This window comes from Hydractinia symbiolongicarpus, chromosome 14 (genome assembly GCF_029227915.1).
Source record: "Hydractinia symbiolongicarpus strain clone_291-10 chromosome 14, HSymV2.1, whole genome shotgun sequence".
Classification (NCBI taxonomy): domain Eukaryota; kingdom Metazoa; phylum Cnidaria; class Hydrozoa; order Anthoathecata; family Hydractiniidae; genus Hydractinia; species Hydractinia symbiolongicarpus.
Window position 1 is genome coordinate 6340371 of NC_079888.1, and position 16700 is coordinate 6357070.

Below are 16700 nucleotides of genomic sequence, written 5' to 3' on the forward strand. Positions count from 1 at the left end.
TGGCCAATATCAGGAACTCTTTGTTTATTGATTTTTTTAAGCGAATTGTTTCACGCAAATTTTAACTATAGAAAAAACGCAACATATTTCTAAATTTTAAAGCATAATTGATAGTACTGGAACCTTTTACAATTAAGCATAAACAAAAGTACAACTTAAGGAAAAAAATATGTTTTTTCTACTGCAGATTGTTTTGGCTACATTGAATTTTGCTGTTTTTATTAGTGTGTAACGGCTACTGTTTTGTTCAGGTTTAGTCACGCAAGGAAACACAACAATTCAGACCATAATAAGTGGCAAAGAGTTGGATACAAAAACTTGTTGCTGTTCTAAATGCCTTTCGAAATACAGTGTGAGTGCATGTTTGTGACATATAATTTTTAAATACTATATTGTAGGAATCTTAGTTGTTTCAGATTAAAAAAGCTGTCTAAAATCTAAAAAAGCTGGGAAACGTATGGAAATGTTAGTTTGTACTTATATTCAGTTGTTTTGAACTCTACAGTTGTTAGCAGCATTAAAAAGACACGTTCAAAGTTGTTTTTGGACAAAAACCAAATGGCTTGGATAAACCAAATGTCTTGGATAAACTTGACCTTGAAACAAACTGGGAAAAGAAGGAGATATTTATGACCTTTTTAAATACATTGGAACATTTGATTCTTTGCAGATAAACCTGATCCACATAATCAAACACCATTTGAATAACATGCCCTGAAAGATCGATATGGGTAAGGGCTATATGCCTGTCTATGGTGTTGGAGAAGGTTTAGGCAATATGGGTAGGGGCTATGTGCCTGCCCATGCTTTCCGAAAAGGTCTAGATAAGGATGCAACTTGCATTATGTTGTAAATTTTACTCAAAGACCTCCTTGAGGGTCTTAACTCTGCATTAGCACAAGATATAGTTTCTGAAAATTAATTGTATTTTACCTATCCAGACGATATGGGATAAGTTTGGACAATATTGGTTGTTAACGTTTATCAGACAATATGGGTCAGCCAGATCAGCTCCAATTATCTGTAATGTTTTACAATTATTTAAGCAAATGACTTTACATAAAATGAACATTTACTGCAAGAAAAGATTTATCGTCATGTTTTTAACAGGGCCAGGTCAATAATATCGTTGACAGAAGATAGCGGATAAAAACATGCTTTTCACTTAGCAATAGGTTAAGCGTTGGACACACCATTTTAGACCTCATCCTCTTTATTAAAATAGGACTAAACAAACCTTGTTTTCCTGCTGGTGTTTAATTGCTAGAAGTGGTAATCATTGTCTATTTCTAATCTTTTCTTGTGAAAGAATACTACTGCTCTCTAATCCATGTTACACACACCACAAAGTGTAGATTAAAAGAAAAGAATATAAATATATTTAAAAAAGTATTGTATCTGTGATATTATAAACAAAAACATTTTTAAAAAGTACGTAATTCCTTTCTTATGCACGCTCACCAAAACTGTTCTTTAGTCTTGATGGTTTTCTTTTCAAATTAAACCTCGGTTTTAATCCACTTGAGATTTTTGAGCTGAGGGATGGATAGTCATAACAATAGTAAGGCTGTGTACTGTTCTCATCCTAAAACAAATGTGTGCTAATACAATCAAAATTAAATGTTATAATTTTTAAATGAGGAAACCTATCAATACATCTTTCCCAAAAGCATTTTTTTTAATCTAATGTATTTTATTAGTGTTTCAAAACCTTATTGTGATAAAGAAGATGTAACAACAATGCTCCAAAAACACTTTAGAAGAAATTTGTGTTGTGAATTTAGTCACAATAACAAAAATAACAAAAACAAATAAAATTTTAAAACTTTGTTTGAAAATTGAATCAATTTAGCGATTAATCATTGAACTTATTTGCTTGCCTGCAACGAAAAGGGGAATTCTCTAGTACAGTATCTGAACAAAGACATAGCAGAGAAGAAATTTGGCAACTTATTAATACAACGTTAAAAAATTTCAATCAGTGATAAATCTTTACTTACATCTAGTAAATAAGTATGTGGCAACTGAATGTTTCCTTTGATCAATGCGTTCACTTTATTCACAACATCTAAAGGTTCTGGTGTCAGGATATAGAACAGATGGTTCACAGGATCAATGTTACGAATCATACCTAAATTAAAAAATTCTCTATGTTAGTAGTGACAACTAGAGATTATCCTGTGTTTTTGAGGAAAAAAATACAGCCTTCCATTGCAAAGCAATGAAATAATTTATGTTGTATTCAGATTGTTTAACTTCACTAAGTCAAATACACAGATACAATATAACTAACAATAGAAGTCACAAAATAATAAGTACTAGTTATCACACAGTACCGAGTGCAATATAGCATTAACTTCTGGATTTTTTTAACTTTTGTGGAAAATGAATTTACAAGCCTTAAAATATTTGCAAAAGACTGAAAAAAATATACAACATATTTTAAAAGGTGTCTCTCAGTCCCAATACATCTAAAAAGTGTCTCTTTAGCAATCTATATTAAAAATGTTACTTTAACTACCTAAGCCAAGAAATTCTGCTTGAGGTTGTTCCAGTAACTGTAGTGGAAGATGTGGATTTAGCTCATCTGATGGCCCTATCTAAATTGTAACACAGATACTCATAGTATCCAAGACATTCTTGTTTTTCACCTTAAATTATAAACTACAAAACTCACAATGTTGTTGTCAACTTGAGCCAAACAAACAACTGTCATGTTTAAAGCATACATCAATAGATCAAATGAAATCTAAACTTGGTAAAGTTGTATGAAAATGTAAAAACAAGACAAGAGGGTTAAAGTTATTTTTTAAACTCTACTGCAGAGAAACAATGTCATGCTTCAGTCTATTATTTTAACTGTTTAGCAATAAAATTAAAAAAAAACATTTCAACAAATTATTTATATGCATAAGCTTTTCATTTTATTTAAAACATCTTCAGTGCAGTGTAATATTTACACTTTATTAAATGCAGGCTATTTAATTTTCACTTACATTTTGATGCAAGCAGTGTATAGCTACATCACACCATTTGACACGATAAGGTGTTAATGCTGACAAAGATGGAGGCATGGGTACGTTTTGATGCTTTTCAAACATATCACTGAAATATGCCGTCAGTGCAAGATTTCTGGATGTAAGAGATTTGTTTTTTCTACAAAAATAATTGTTTTAACAATGTTAGCCTAAAAAGTCAACTACCAGCTCTTTTATAACAATATGCTTTATAAGAATCTCTCTTACGGCTGATTTTTACTTAAATTTAAGAATATCCTAAGAATAATCCTCAGCCTGATTTTTCATAGGAAGGAGAATAAAAAGATTTAATGTTATCAAGCTTTTTTTGTTTTTCACAACGTATCTAGGGGCTATTTCTTTTATACTTGAGATTCAAATCTGTATGCTCCAACTGCTCTGGTGACCAAAAAAACAACACAGAACCGAATCCAACTGCTCCGACATTTTTATGTGGTTTAAAAATATAGCTTCTATTTTTTGCATAATTTTTGCATAATTAGGAAACCACAGCTCATTTTGTAAACAAATATGGCTGTTTCAAAAGCGCAGCAAAGTAGAAAATTAAAAAGGTATGTGGAGGATATCAATAAATTAATTGTACCATTGGTTGCTGCAATTAGCCCTACCGACCGTGTCTATGCTGTTAAGATACCAGGATACTTTGAGACAGTAATACCCTTGCATACCAATGACACATTTAAAAGCCATTTTAGGATGAGAAAAACATCAGTCGAATCATTGTGTTTAAAGATTGGCAACTTCAATCAGTTTTTCAAATCAAATAGTGGTGAAAGACTGATGGTCAAGTTGCCGTAACAAGCATGTATTTTTTTTGTGGTATTGTTCATTAAAGAAACCACTTTGTAGAATTGCTGATCGCTTCGATGTTACCGAGTCAACAGTACTCAGAATTATATGTCGTGTATGAAAGGCAATTATGTATTGTCTGGAAGCTCCATAATCGAAGTAGCTAATGGCTTTAAACTTCTAAAGGGGGTGGAAGTTGTGATTGTGGCGATAGATGGCACGCACATTAAGATATCAGGCCAATCATTTTGTAAAGAAAATTATATCAACAGAAAAAGGCTTTTCGTCAATAATTCTTCAGGGAGTGTGCGACCATAACATGAGATTTACAGATTGTATACAAGGTGGCCTGGTTCTGTACACGATGCTAGGGTATTTGACAATAGCAACCTTCTGCAACAGATCAGTAATGATCCACGTACCATGGCACCCAATGGCACCTTTATGGTTGGCGATGCAGCATACAAGCTGTGTCTTTTTGACCTTGCCAACTTCGACATCTTCCTCTTCCTGTTCACTTTCAATTTCATCAACTTCTTCCTCATCGACTGCAATTTTTCTTCAAACATTACTCGACTAACTAACGGTGCACACAGGCTTAAGGTTTGGCCGATAACCATACACAATTTTTAGTTCCTCATAAAATTGGCAACTTTTTTTATCATTTCCTGTTTTATTATTATGGTCGACTGTTTTCCTGTATATTTTGGTAATAGTTTTTCATCTTGAGTTGCATTGTTGCCAAGATAAAAAATTTGTATAGTTTAACTTTAATAATTCCCTTTTAACTTTGTGCGCTATAATTTGCCATACTTCTTTTGCTTTGTACTTTAAATTTTAAATTTGTAGACGGATTTCTTATATTCCACAATTAAGATTTTGGTTGTCTCTTGTTTCCAATAAATCGGAGTAGGATCATCCTCCACTGTTGTACAAGCAGTTGATAGCACGCTTTAATTAACTATTTCACTTGTTTTTTTATTTTTTCTATTCACCCCGTTTAATTTAAAAGTCATTTTTAATTTTTTTCGGTGCAGACGGCGACTGACATATGGCACTTGCATCTATCGTAGATAGTTCTCCTATTCCATCAATTCCTCCCTATTATTCTGTAAATATAAACTGTAATCTTCTCTAGTGTTAAATGATATCGTGCTTTTACTTTTAACCAAATCGTGTTTAAATTTAAAGCTGTTCTGTTTATTTTTCCACATAATTAAGTTCCGTCTCCCATGTTTTTTTAATTGATGTAAAGTATTCAAAATGGTTCTTCACTGAGAGAATGCTATGTTTTGGTTAAAAGAGTTTTTTGTTTTAATTCTAAACCCTTCAAAACACATTTAAGAAAAACAAAAAATTTCCCTGCAATATTTTTTAAATTAAACTCAGTTTTGATTTAAATATTGTGAACATTGGCATCATTATTGTGAGAATATTATGCAATACTGAACTCCGATTACTTTGGGATCTGATAAACATAAATCCAAGTACATGGAAGATTTGACACAACATTCCAACATTAAACGACCTTTCCAAGTATTTGTATTTACACGATTTTACCTAGCACTGTTCTCATATATATTTTTAACTACGCAGTTCTCAGATGTTTTATTTGATTAAAATAACTTTAGGTTGTTTTACAACCCTTAATTTAGATTTTTGAAGTAAAACAGAAATGTTAATGGGCGATAGATTTAAAGACTTTTTAAGATGTAGTAGACAACATAAAATTTTGAATTACTTGCATAACATTTATTCAAATTATTTATTTGCCGATGAATTAATTAATTTATTAATTGGGTATACTTACACAGAATTTACTTTATCCAACACCTTGGCATTTTTGAGTTTCAAATAAATACATGGATGAGAGCGTTTTATACTAAAATAAAAAATATTGAAAAAGAGAAAATATATTTTTCAACTAACATTTTACTTATCCTTTTATCTATTTTTTATACCTTTCATAATCTTGGCTTATACTCCAGCCAGATTGAGAATCTACAAAGTCTTTGCTTAAATCATTTGCAAGGTTTCGGGATTCCACTGTATTGGAATCGATTTGAATGGTAAAGCAGGGAGAAGTTATACGTATGCAATCAACAAGTAATGATAATCCAAGGCCTAAAAGTAATACCCAAAAGGGTAATGTGTGTTACAACAACACTGGTGAACGAATAAATAAAGCCTCTTGGCATAAGAAAAATCTGTACTACATTGATTGAATTATCTTCTTAGAAAAAAGGACAAACAATACAATACATTGATAATATTATGATGCTTTTATTGTGCAAATGTAAATCATTAAAAATGCACTCATCCAACAACAAAATTGATTGTAACACTCACATCGATGCAGTATTGTTTATTTTGCGAAGACTAATAAAAATACACTAATAAAAAAGTGTTATTGGGTAAAAATTACCTCGCACCCATCCTTGTTGATTAATCACTAATGGACCAACATTAAGATATTCCTTTTGATATGTTTCAAACAATTTTTTAATGAGGTTAATATATTCTGTTGGAGCATCTTGTGGAGATATGTGACCATAAAAGTATGATCTGTAAGATAAATCTATAAACTTATTTCTGCACAAGCGTATTTTTTTTAATTATTACTATTAGTTAGGCTAGCCTCTTTAGCTTCTAGTGTTACTGGCATTAAAGGTCCTGCAAAGGCGTTCTAGTGCATTTAAAACTTTGAATGGAAAGGACGGCACCGTGTAACCCCACAAAAGTGCCAACACTGGAAGAGGACGCTCTATTAAAAGGCTATTAATTAGTAAACATAAAAATTTTTGTGTTTTTCTTTGCAAATTCACTTTTTAATACTTGACAGACTTGATGCAGAGGAATTTGAGGACGACGACAACTATGAACTGGCAACAAATCTGATATAAATATAGGCAAAATAGGCAAGTTAAAAAAGCACCAAACAGTGTTTGGAGGATTAAACTAGGCAAATAGAAAAAGATTATCAACATACTTTAATGGCTTTTGTTGATGGGTAAATGGTGGACCAAGTAATGGCTTTGTAACTTTGACTAGTGAAAGGATAGCTGGTGGTGTAAATTCAGTTTGACCACAGTCACATTCCAAATAAAATACTGCACCGTGTCTAAAAATAAATAGATCTTTAAAAAAAAATCAATTATGTACATAAGAATTTTCATGACTAGAATTAAGAATCAGGGATTTTTATGACAAAAAAACACAACAGAAATGGAGTTTGCTGCCAGCTACAATTGTAGGTACATTTTTAAAAATTTTTAAGTGTGATATTTTTTCGAGTCTAACAGCTTCTACAATGTAGTTTTTTTTTGTCTCTAAAATCCATGATAAGACTTTATACATACTTGCACAACATCTTGTTGATTATATAACGACAAAAACTTGACTTTCCAACATCTTTCCCTCCACAAAGTAAAACAGAACACTGACACTCTAAATTATCGGGTTAGCAATGTAAAATAGTATGTTCCTTTTCAATAAAAAATCTAGATAAACTTCATGTAAATAAAAACAAATAAAAAACTCATACCATGGGGATTTCTTTTTGATATATCAACATCCATATCACAGATGATATCCCTCCATTCATCAGTTTGTAAAACAGGTAATTCGAAGGGCTCTGAAAATACCTAACAAAGTGAGACATACTTTGTGTTGTAGCCATTCTGTTTTTCTAACTTTATAAAGAGACATATAAGATGTTAGCCATTTTAAGATTTCATACATAAATAGAATTAAAACAGTTAACACGGTTTAACTGGGAAATAATTAAAAGCCTTAAAATTTTAACTGTTGCACTGGAATCACACTGAAATCATGTCGTCATAAAATATCGTTGCCACATGTAATTATTTGTGTGGTAAGTTTTAAATTCATAAAATTTTACTTGTGAATATTCTCAGCAGGATTTGGACTAAGGATCAGTTGTTATTTGGTTAGATCCAAAAACGCTAATTGTTACATGCTACCTCTGGTATGCTTGATCTTTCTGGATAGTCATGTCTTTGCAGACGTAAAAGAAAATTTTTGGAATTCAAACAAGTTCAAAAGGTGCCACGATTATAGTTTAAATGTTGTTTACTTAGATTACACATCACCAAAAAAAAATGGACAGTCAAAAGCAGATTTTTTTGCTGGCTAAGAACAATCAATAAAACAATAACATTATTAGAAAGAAAGCAGCAAGAACACTCAAATTTTTTAACCTGTGGTATTTCCTTCAAGTCTTGATAGTTGTTTAGTTTTGAAAGCAAAGGCGGCAAGTGTGTTTTCATTTTCTTCATTAGTATATAGGAAGTTATTTCTTCTGCATCTTTTGTTTCAAAAAATGTTTTTTGTTCTTCCTTGAGAAGACTGTTTAAACTTTCTCGAAGTGTTTTAACAGCTTCAATCTATAAAAAATGTGAGATGGTTAAAGGACGAGTTGAAATAAACCATTGATTGAGGAATGCAATAATATTTTATATTCATCTTTGTCGTTTTGTTTAAGAAATTACACTTAAAACCAGTAACTTTTTACAATTTTTATAATTCTTTAATCAGTTTCAAAAATGCACATTAAATTGAACTTTTTTAAAATTATAATGAAAATAAAGGTTTTGTGCTTCCAAATAATACCGATGGTTTGCAAGGCGATACATCCTTTAAATATTGCAAGCTGGACAAAGTTGGAGAAAACACATCGTAAAACTGTGGATCAGGGCTTCCATTGATTTGATAACCATTAATTTCAACAGCTCCAAGCAAAACAGCTATTTCAACATATCCATCAAGTGCAACATTCTAAATGAAGAGAGTCAGTTACGGGTTAAGTTATAACTTAAGTATTGAGAGACAATAGAGTAAAAACTGTTTCAAAATACGTATAACTTTATAAAAGTTATACAACTTTAAAAATAAAAAAAATGCAACACCCCACTGAAATATAAGCAATATTAAAAATATTAAAACTAACCTGATTTTGATTAAGACACAGCAAACTCACTGGACCATCAGGATTAAGTAAATTTGTTAAGTAGCTATAAAAAACAAACTCAAAAGTAGTTTCGTGAAGTATAACTACAATCATGTTTAAAAAAGTATTGAAAAAAATGCTTAATTTCAAAGATCCCTTCAATCCCTTTTAAAGACCCACAAGCATTAATTTCCTTATTTTGAACAATTTAAACACTGAGCATTTTTCATTAAAGCTTGTTTAGTGTCTTCTTATGGTTTCACAACTTCGAATATTATTCTTGAGTATAATTCTAATATTACTTGTTTACGAGTATATTATATTGAAACTGTATAAAAAAAGCTCCACGAGAATTCTTTTTTTGAAAAATATCATTTTCCTTTCTTGAAAAACAAATGTTAACCGGCAATCGTATGTTAAGAATGTTTTGGCATTGGTTATTTGCAATTTAATTTTTTCTTTATTTTTATTCTATTTGTTTTTTGAAAAAAAAGAAAAAAAAGAAAAAAGAAGAGGAAAGGGCAGCTTGGAAGAATTGTTATCACAGGTTGCTTATCACTGAGTTTGATTGAGATGAGGATAATTTGTCTGATGATGTTGTAGAAAGGCCAGCTATGCAGAGACAGACAGAATGGGTAGTGGAGGCTATTAGGAAATTGAAGATTGGCAAGGCTGTAGGAGTATCAGGTATTGTTGCAGAGATGGTAAAAGCATCTGGATATATTGGAGTTGAGCTCATTACAAGTCTTGCTAATCAGATTATAAAGGAAGTTGCTATTCCGAGTGAGTGGCAGTCAAGTGTAATAGTGAATTGTTTCAAGGGCAAGGGTGATGCATTAGAAAGAGGTAACTATAGAGGTTTGAAGTTGGTTGATCAAGTAATGAAAGTTATTGAAAGAGTGATTGATAAGTTACTTAGGGAAGGTTTTGTTCCAGGGCGTAGCACTACAGATGCAATATCTTTACTCAGACAGCTTCAGGAAAAGTATTTAGGAAAGACAAAGAATATCTATTTTGCCTTTGTAGATTTAGAGAAAGCTTTTGATAGAGTGCCACGTAAAGTTATTTGGTGGGTTATGAGAAAATTAGGTGTGGATGAGTGGCTAGTTACAATGGTACAGTCTATTTACATCAATGCTAGAAGTCGTGTCAGGATTAACGATTCACTTAGTGATGTATTTAATGTAAATGTTGGTGTACATCAGGGTTCTGTACTTAGTCCTTTGTTGTTTGTTCCAGTCTTAAAAGCGCTGTCGATGGAGTTCAGAACAGGTTGTCCATGGGAGTTATTGTATGTATGCAGGTGATTTGGTTCTCATAGGAGAGTCGATGGAAGAATTAGTTGAAAAGTTTGAGAAGTGGAAGAAAGGACTAGAAGAGAAAGGGCTAAGGGTGAACAGAGCAAAGTCTTGGAAAGTGGCATTGTGGAGCTTGCAGGAAAGGGGTTGGTAGTAACTCAATTTTTTGTCAGCATTGGGTACATAAGAAGTGCAGTAGTATTGGTGGAAGATTAAGAGCTGACATCCGGTTTGTATGCAAGCGTTGCAAAGGTGAGATTATAGAGTATTTCCAACTTCAATGATGTACAACAGTGGCTTCTTAGAGATAGTTGAGAACTTCTGTTACTTAGGTGATATGTTGGGCAGTAAAGGGGGTGTTGGAAGAAGTGTTACTTTCAGGATAGGTTCTGCTTGGAGAAAGTTCAGGGAGTTACTTCCTTTGTTGACTAGCAGAGTCTTGTCAATTGACTTAAAAGCTAGGTTGTATCAGGCCTGTGTAAGAAGTGTTATGTTGTACAGTAGTAAGACATGGGCAGTGAAGCAGGAAGATCTTGACCGTTTAGAAAGGAATGATATGAGTAGAAAGGAATGATATGAGACTAGTTAGGTGAATGTGTAACGCCAGTCTGAGAGACAGAAAGAGTTCAGATGAGCTAAGAAGCAGCCTAAGTATCCGTAGAATTAAAGATGTTATCCAGATAAGAAGATTAAATTGGCTGGGGCACTTGGAAAGAATGGAGGGGGATAATTTGGTAAGAAAGTGTAGAGACTTGATAGTTCCTGGGGCAAAGCCCAGAGAAAAACTGAGAAAGACTTGGCAGGAGGTTATAAGGACAGACTTGACACAGAGGAAATTGAGTTTAGATCTAACACAGTCTAGATCAGATTGGAAGAGGGTCATTAATATACCCTGTCCAACCCATGCTAGCATGGAAAACGGACGGTAAGCCAAGAATGATGATGATTATGATGAAAAAGAATAGTTAGTCCTTCAGTAAAGTCATTCGGTAAAAAAAAATATTCTTTGTTAAAAACACGTGCAAAAAATGGCTTTGAAGACAAAAAGAAATAAATGACCCCTGTTTTAACAATCGTTATGGAGAAAAGATAACCCCCGGTGGAAAGACAGTCTGGAGCTACAAAATGGTAGACCATCGAAGTGAACACAACATGGTACAACACAGCCACTATGTTCATTCAGTGTGATAATGTAATTCTGCAGTATTTGCTATAGCTTACTTCCTACGGTGAAAAAAAAATGTGTTGCACTTTTACACCACAGTACTGTGAAAAGGTTTGTTAACATCGTGGTTCGTGTTTATTTCATGTTACGCACGAATCACGATAGCCCACGATGCGTATTTTTTTAACAATTGTGGACCACGCGATCATGTTTGCACCGAGAGGGCTATTTTTGCACTGCCCTCCTTGTCATTTTTATCCGCCATTTGTTAATTATCTGTTGTGTCGTACCAAGTTTTTATGACTTTTATTATTTTTTCACCACGGCATCATTTATAAAAAAATGTCGCGGTTCGGTTCCAGTACCAAATTTGTCACGGCACGTCAAAATATATGAAAAATCGCCATTTTTCAATTTTCATGAATTATCATTATTCGATATTTATAATATTTTTGGGGGTGATTTTTGTTGATAATAATACAGTAATAATAATAATAAAAGGCCACCAAAAGTTAAAGACACAGTTCGATGCTGGCTGAATCGCCAGGCGGTTCAATAGCTTTGTGCCAAAATCTTTATAAAGCGTTTTTGGAAGTCTAATATCATATTCACTATATGTAGCTAATCACTTGAATATATATTATTGCTTATTTGTCTTTCATTTTTTAGTTGTATAGAAACAAAATTATTTAGTTATTTACGATGCCTCCTAAAAAGTACGTATTACGGCCGAAGAGGCAGTGGCAGATATTCTTAGATTTGTCAAAGAACAAAATGATGATAACGATAGCGAAGAAGAAGTGGTAGATTTGAATGATCTAAATGGAGATGATGGTAAGCTAATATTTCTTATTCCTTATTTTATACGAGGGTGTATTTTCAGTGATACACAGCAGTGCTGAAAATATTATTTTATTTTAGTGGAAGACGGTGAAGATGGAGAAGTAGATGACAAAGACGGTGAAGATAGAGAAGGTGAAGATAGAGAAGTAGAAGAAGAAGAAGTAGAAGATGTACAACCAGAACGACTGCGAAAACGTCAATTGATAAAGAATTGATTAGTTAACAGTTTTAATTCTGCACTTACATGAACAATTACAAACCATATCCCATTTCGGTGCAGCATAACGAAATAGAAAGGGTTGTAAAGATTGATCGTAACAGAGATTACGATGTTACGTATATACATTTGTAAATCAACTGGCAGACAAGGTGTACAGCCAACAGCGAAAAATGCCAAAACAAGTCAAGAAGCTTTCCAATTGCTTCTTATTCCTGATATGGTAAGCAGCATAGTGGAATATACGAATATGAAGATCAATCGGCTGATTGATAAACTTCGAGAAAACTTTTTAAAAGAAAATTTCCATTATAATTTTTTAAAAATCACAAATGATTTTGAAGTGAATGCTGTTATCGGACTGTTCTTATATCAGGGGATATACCAGCTAAATACTCTAAATGTTGAGAAACTGTTTTCGAATAAATATGGCCCACCAATATTTTCTGTGTCAAGAAGTCGTTTTACTTTTATTTTGTCCAACATATCATTTGACAATGAAAGTATGAGCGACAAACGATGGAAGTTTGATCGATTTGCAGCATTTTGTGAAGTTTTTGAATAATTCAACAACAAATGTATGACTTGTGTTGTGCCAGGAGATTATTTGTCATTAGATAAAACTTTATATCCAATGCGAACTCAGATTGGATTCAAGCAGTACAATCCTAATAAGCCTGCAAAATACGGATTATTGTTCAAATCTGTCAATGCCTCTCGCTATCCGTACACTTTCATTACTATGCCATATAGTGGAAAGCCTGTGGAAAAAGGGAGTGCATACTACATTCAAGGAACTGAGAATATCGTGAAGTATTTGGTGGAAAGGCTAGAGAGTAAGGTTCAGTTGAATGGGAGAAACATTTCCTTTGACAGATTGTATACCTCACTCAGCTTGGAAATGTGGTTGTACGAAAAGAGCATAACTAGTATTGGTACACTACAGATCAACCGTAAAGGTATTCCAACAGACCTCTAAGAAGTAAGAAATAGGGAGCAATTGACAACAGAGGTGTACTGGCAAAAAGATGGACCACTTACAATATTTTACGTTGGGAAAACATCAACGGGGAAAAAATGTACTGATGCTGACAACGACTAAACCAATTATGGGTCTCACAAAGGACGACAAGAAAGAAAAGTTTGGAACATACAAATTGTATGATTTTACAAAGGGCGGAACCGAGATTGTTGACCAGCGAATAGGATTTCATGTAAAACAAAATGGAGAAAATGGACAATGGTCGCATTCACATATTTATTGGAAATGGCGCGGGTAAATTCGTCAACGATACTCGCATTGAACACTGGGATGGACCCGTTGAAACAAGACTCATTTAAATATGGTTTTGAACTTGCTACAGAGAAAGACAGAAAGGTTGAGTTGGCTTATGAAAAGTAAAATTGCACTTATTATTGGACGTTCTCCACAGCCAGAACTGCCCGCAAACGCTGAGTTAGGGCCAACATTGAGCGACATGAGAGGAAGATGTTACATTTGTGTAGAGGAAGCTTTGGTGCAGGTTACACGAAAAAGAGGAAATTTTATTAAGTAACCGATCTATCTGCCAGGGATGTTCTCGCTATACATGCGAAACTCACTTAGTGCAAAAATGCAAAACATGTAACCAATGATAACAAAAAACTTGTACATACACAACATATGTAAATTTATATTCCTTTTTGTTTATATTTCCTGATTATACAAGCCTTTGAAGTCAGAAAAAGATAATTCAATATCAAGCTTGTTAAATTCATTATGTACAAGCAAAATTTGAAAATTTTGCTTTTTTTTCTCAGGATTTTCAGCCAAAATTCTTTTTTTCTTGACATACCTCAAATACAAAAATGCTGTAGAGACTATTATTAAAATAATTTTTCATATTTTTTTTTCATAATATGGTAGTAATATGGTTAAATATTCCGTTGCCAAAAAAAATATTCATAGCACATTCCAATAAAAAATTATCTGGGGGGTGTTGTTAAAGTGCCCTCTCTGTGTTACACCAGATTTTTTCACTCAGTACCAATAGGATTAAAACAAAAACCGACAGCAAAAAAATAAATTAACATTTTTTGTTTTAATTCGTTGTCATAAAGCTAGCTAAATAATAGATTTTAATCGTTCATGATTAAAACATGATGTAAAAAAATATTTCTAACGCCGTTTTTCGTTTTCAAACTTTTAAAATGCAATCTAAAAAAGCATTTCTATTGCCCAGGACAAATTTAACTTTTCTAGACAAATGACATTTTGTAAAAATACAATCGCGTCCATGACGAAAAAGTATACACCAAGCAAAAAGTACGAATATGCTTTTTTAACTTGATAAAACCTGAAACAAACAAACTAACTTTAATAAAAAAATTTTTTGAAAAGAAAAAAAATTAAATTATACTGGCTATAAAAATTGTGGAGATCGCAAAAATAATTGTGGGAAACACGATCCTTTGTGGAGATAATAATATTAGCGTGGTGGCCACGATAGAATGTTTGAATGTTTGTTATATATAAAGACCACAATGTTATCGTGGTTCGTGTGCACCACGCTCGTTACACGAACACAATGTTAACAAGCCTTTTCACAGTACTGTAGGGGCTCTATAAAGTGAATTAAAAAAAAAAATGTGGGCACAAATTCTCTAATATTGTTTCAATTGTGGCACAGGTGTTTTTTTATTCCTGGATTTCCCTAAGAATGCATTTTTAACTTGTCAATGTTGACTTAGGAATTAGTATTTTAGGTTATTTGGTTAGATTCAACACCTCAAACTGTTACAATTGACGTCAACACAGCCTTTCTCCATTTCATGGATCTCTTCTGCAAAGTCGCCATGTTAATAGTTCGATAATACTGACATTGCAGAAAGTACGATAGCATATTTTAAACATTCCTCACCCATCCTACACATCTACCTGAAAAGTCATTTTGAAAAACAGACAAAAAACTGCATTTTTGGAAAAAAATATGAACAGGATTGTAAACCATGTTGTGAGCCTTGAATCTTTGGAAGATTTATGAACATCAATTAAACTACAGGGGAATTAAGCCCAATATATTTTTATTGCAACATACATATGAATTTTGATTAAAAGAAGTTGTTTTGAAAATATCTACAAGAACATTTTTTTTTAAAAATAACGTTTTATTTATGTATGTGGAAATTGCAAAACTACGCCACACAAAGATTTCAAAATCTTTGTGTGGCGTAATACATTTATTGTCTTTTAACTTATCATCCAATAAAGTGAAGAATTCTTTACAACACTTGTTTCACTAAAATCGATACTGTATTCCACATGTGAAATTACAGAGCTAGAGCCGCAACTTAAATCTTCGATATTCCTTGCCACTTTCTCAGTTCTCAGCGTTCAGCGTAAGCTGAATTCTGGTGCGTAACTCTCGTCACAAAATTACTGTGTCCCAAGTTAACAGTAGTGTCAAAAAAATTAAATATCTTGTACGCTCATTGAAGACATAAATTTTGTAGGAAAAGATTTTAAAATTTTAATTTTTTTAACGGAACTAATTTTAAAGAAAATTCTGTTTTCTAGTATAATGCTTATTGTTTGTGCAAGCTAAATACAGACAAAACCCACCAAACTTCCTCCTTCATCACTTTGATTCGATCTTTATCCTGATTATCATTACTTTCAATTTCATTTAAATCCTTCTTAGTACTTTGAATTACCACCTCCTGTTTGACTACACAATCATCCTTTGATTTAGACTGTTGGTGTCTCTGTTTTCGTTTTTTCACCATAAAATCTTCGATAAGAACGATTTCTTCAGTCCGCAATATTTTCTGTTCAACATCTTTAGCAAATGATGCTGTCTTTGATGTGGAGGTAGATGGTGAACTTTCTTCTATCTTAATTGTTGGAGGTCTTCCACGCTTTCGTTTCTTTTTTCCAAGCATTGTTTTGATTTCTAATTTAATTTATAAAAAAGTTAATCAAAAATTTTAGGGCAGCATCAGCAAAAAAGATTTTTCACACCATCAAATTAAATTTAGATTATAATCTATATTATAATGCCCGTATACGTCTGTCCGTCCGTCTGTCTGTCTGTCTGTCACGCAAAATGGTACGGGCTAACGACTAGTATCCTACAATACCCTAAACACTAATATTATTTTCTACAGCAAATTAAAATGTAGTGTGAAAGGTTAGTGGACTGGGTCTAAAAAATATTATTCAAAATACTAAAATTGTGATCAAGCAAGTACCAAAAACAGAAATAAAAACACAAATTTTAAAATCAACAAAAATTACTGCAGAAAATTATGATTTTGAGGTTTAATTGGTAATAGTGTTCTTTAATAACACTATGGAAACACAAAAAAGTAACTTGTATATCCCTCCTATAGGCCTTAGGTT

General features: G+C 32.6%; 1 protein-coding gene across 1 annotated transcript; it reads right to left on the reverse strand.

Moving 5' to 3' along the window:
* Window positions 1-1376: 1376 nt before the first annotated feature.
* On the reverse strand, window positions 1377-16277 carry LOC130626172 (polynucleotide 5'-hydroxyl-kinase NOL9-like). Its single transcript, XM_057441277.1, has 15 exons — window positions 15921-16277; window positions 8797-8860; window positions 8460-8624; window positions 8048-8233; window positions 7372-7471; window positions 7187-7274; window positions 6817-6948; window positions 6253-6392; window positions 5789-5951; window positions 5638-5709; window positions 2997-3156; window positions 2678-2749; window positions 2522-2600; window positions 2001-2131; window positions 1377-1585 (listed from the first exon to the last, which is right to left on the reverse strand). Exons 1-15 carry the CDS (start codon window positions 16238-16240, stop codon window positions 1448-1450), a joined length of 2010 nt encoding a protein of 669 aa, XP_057297260.1. The 5' UTR covers window positions 16241-16277; the 3' UTR covers window positions 1377-1447.
* Window positions 16278-16700: the final 423 nt, after the last annotated feature.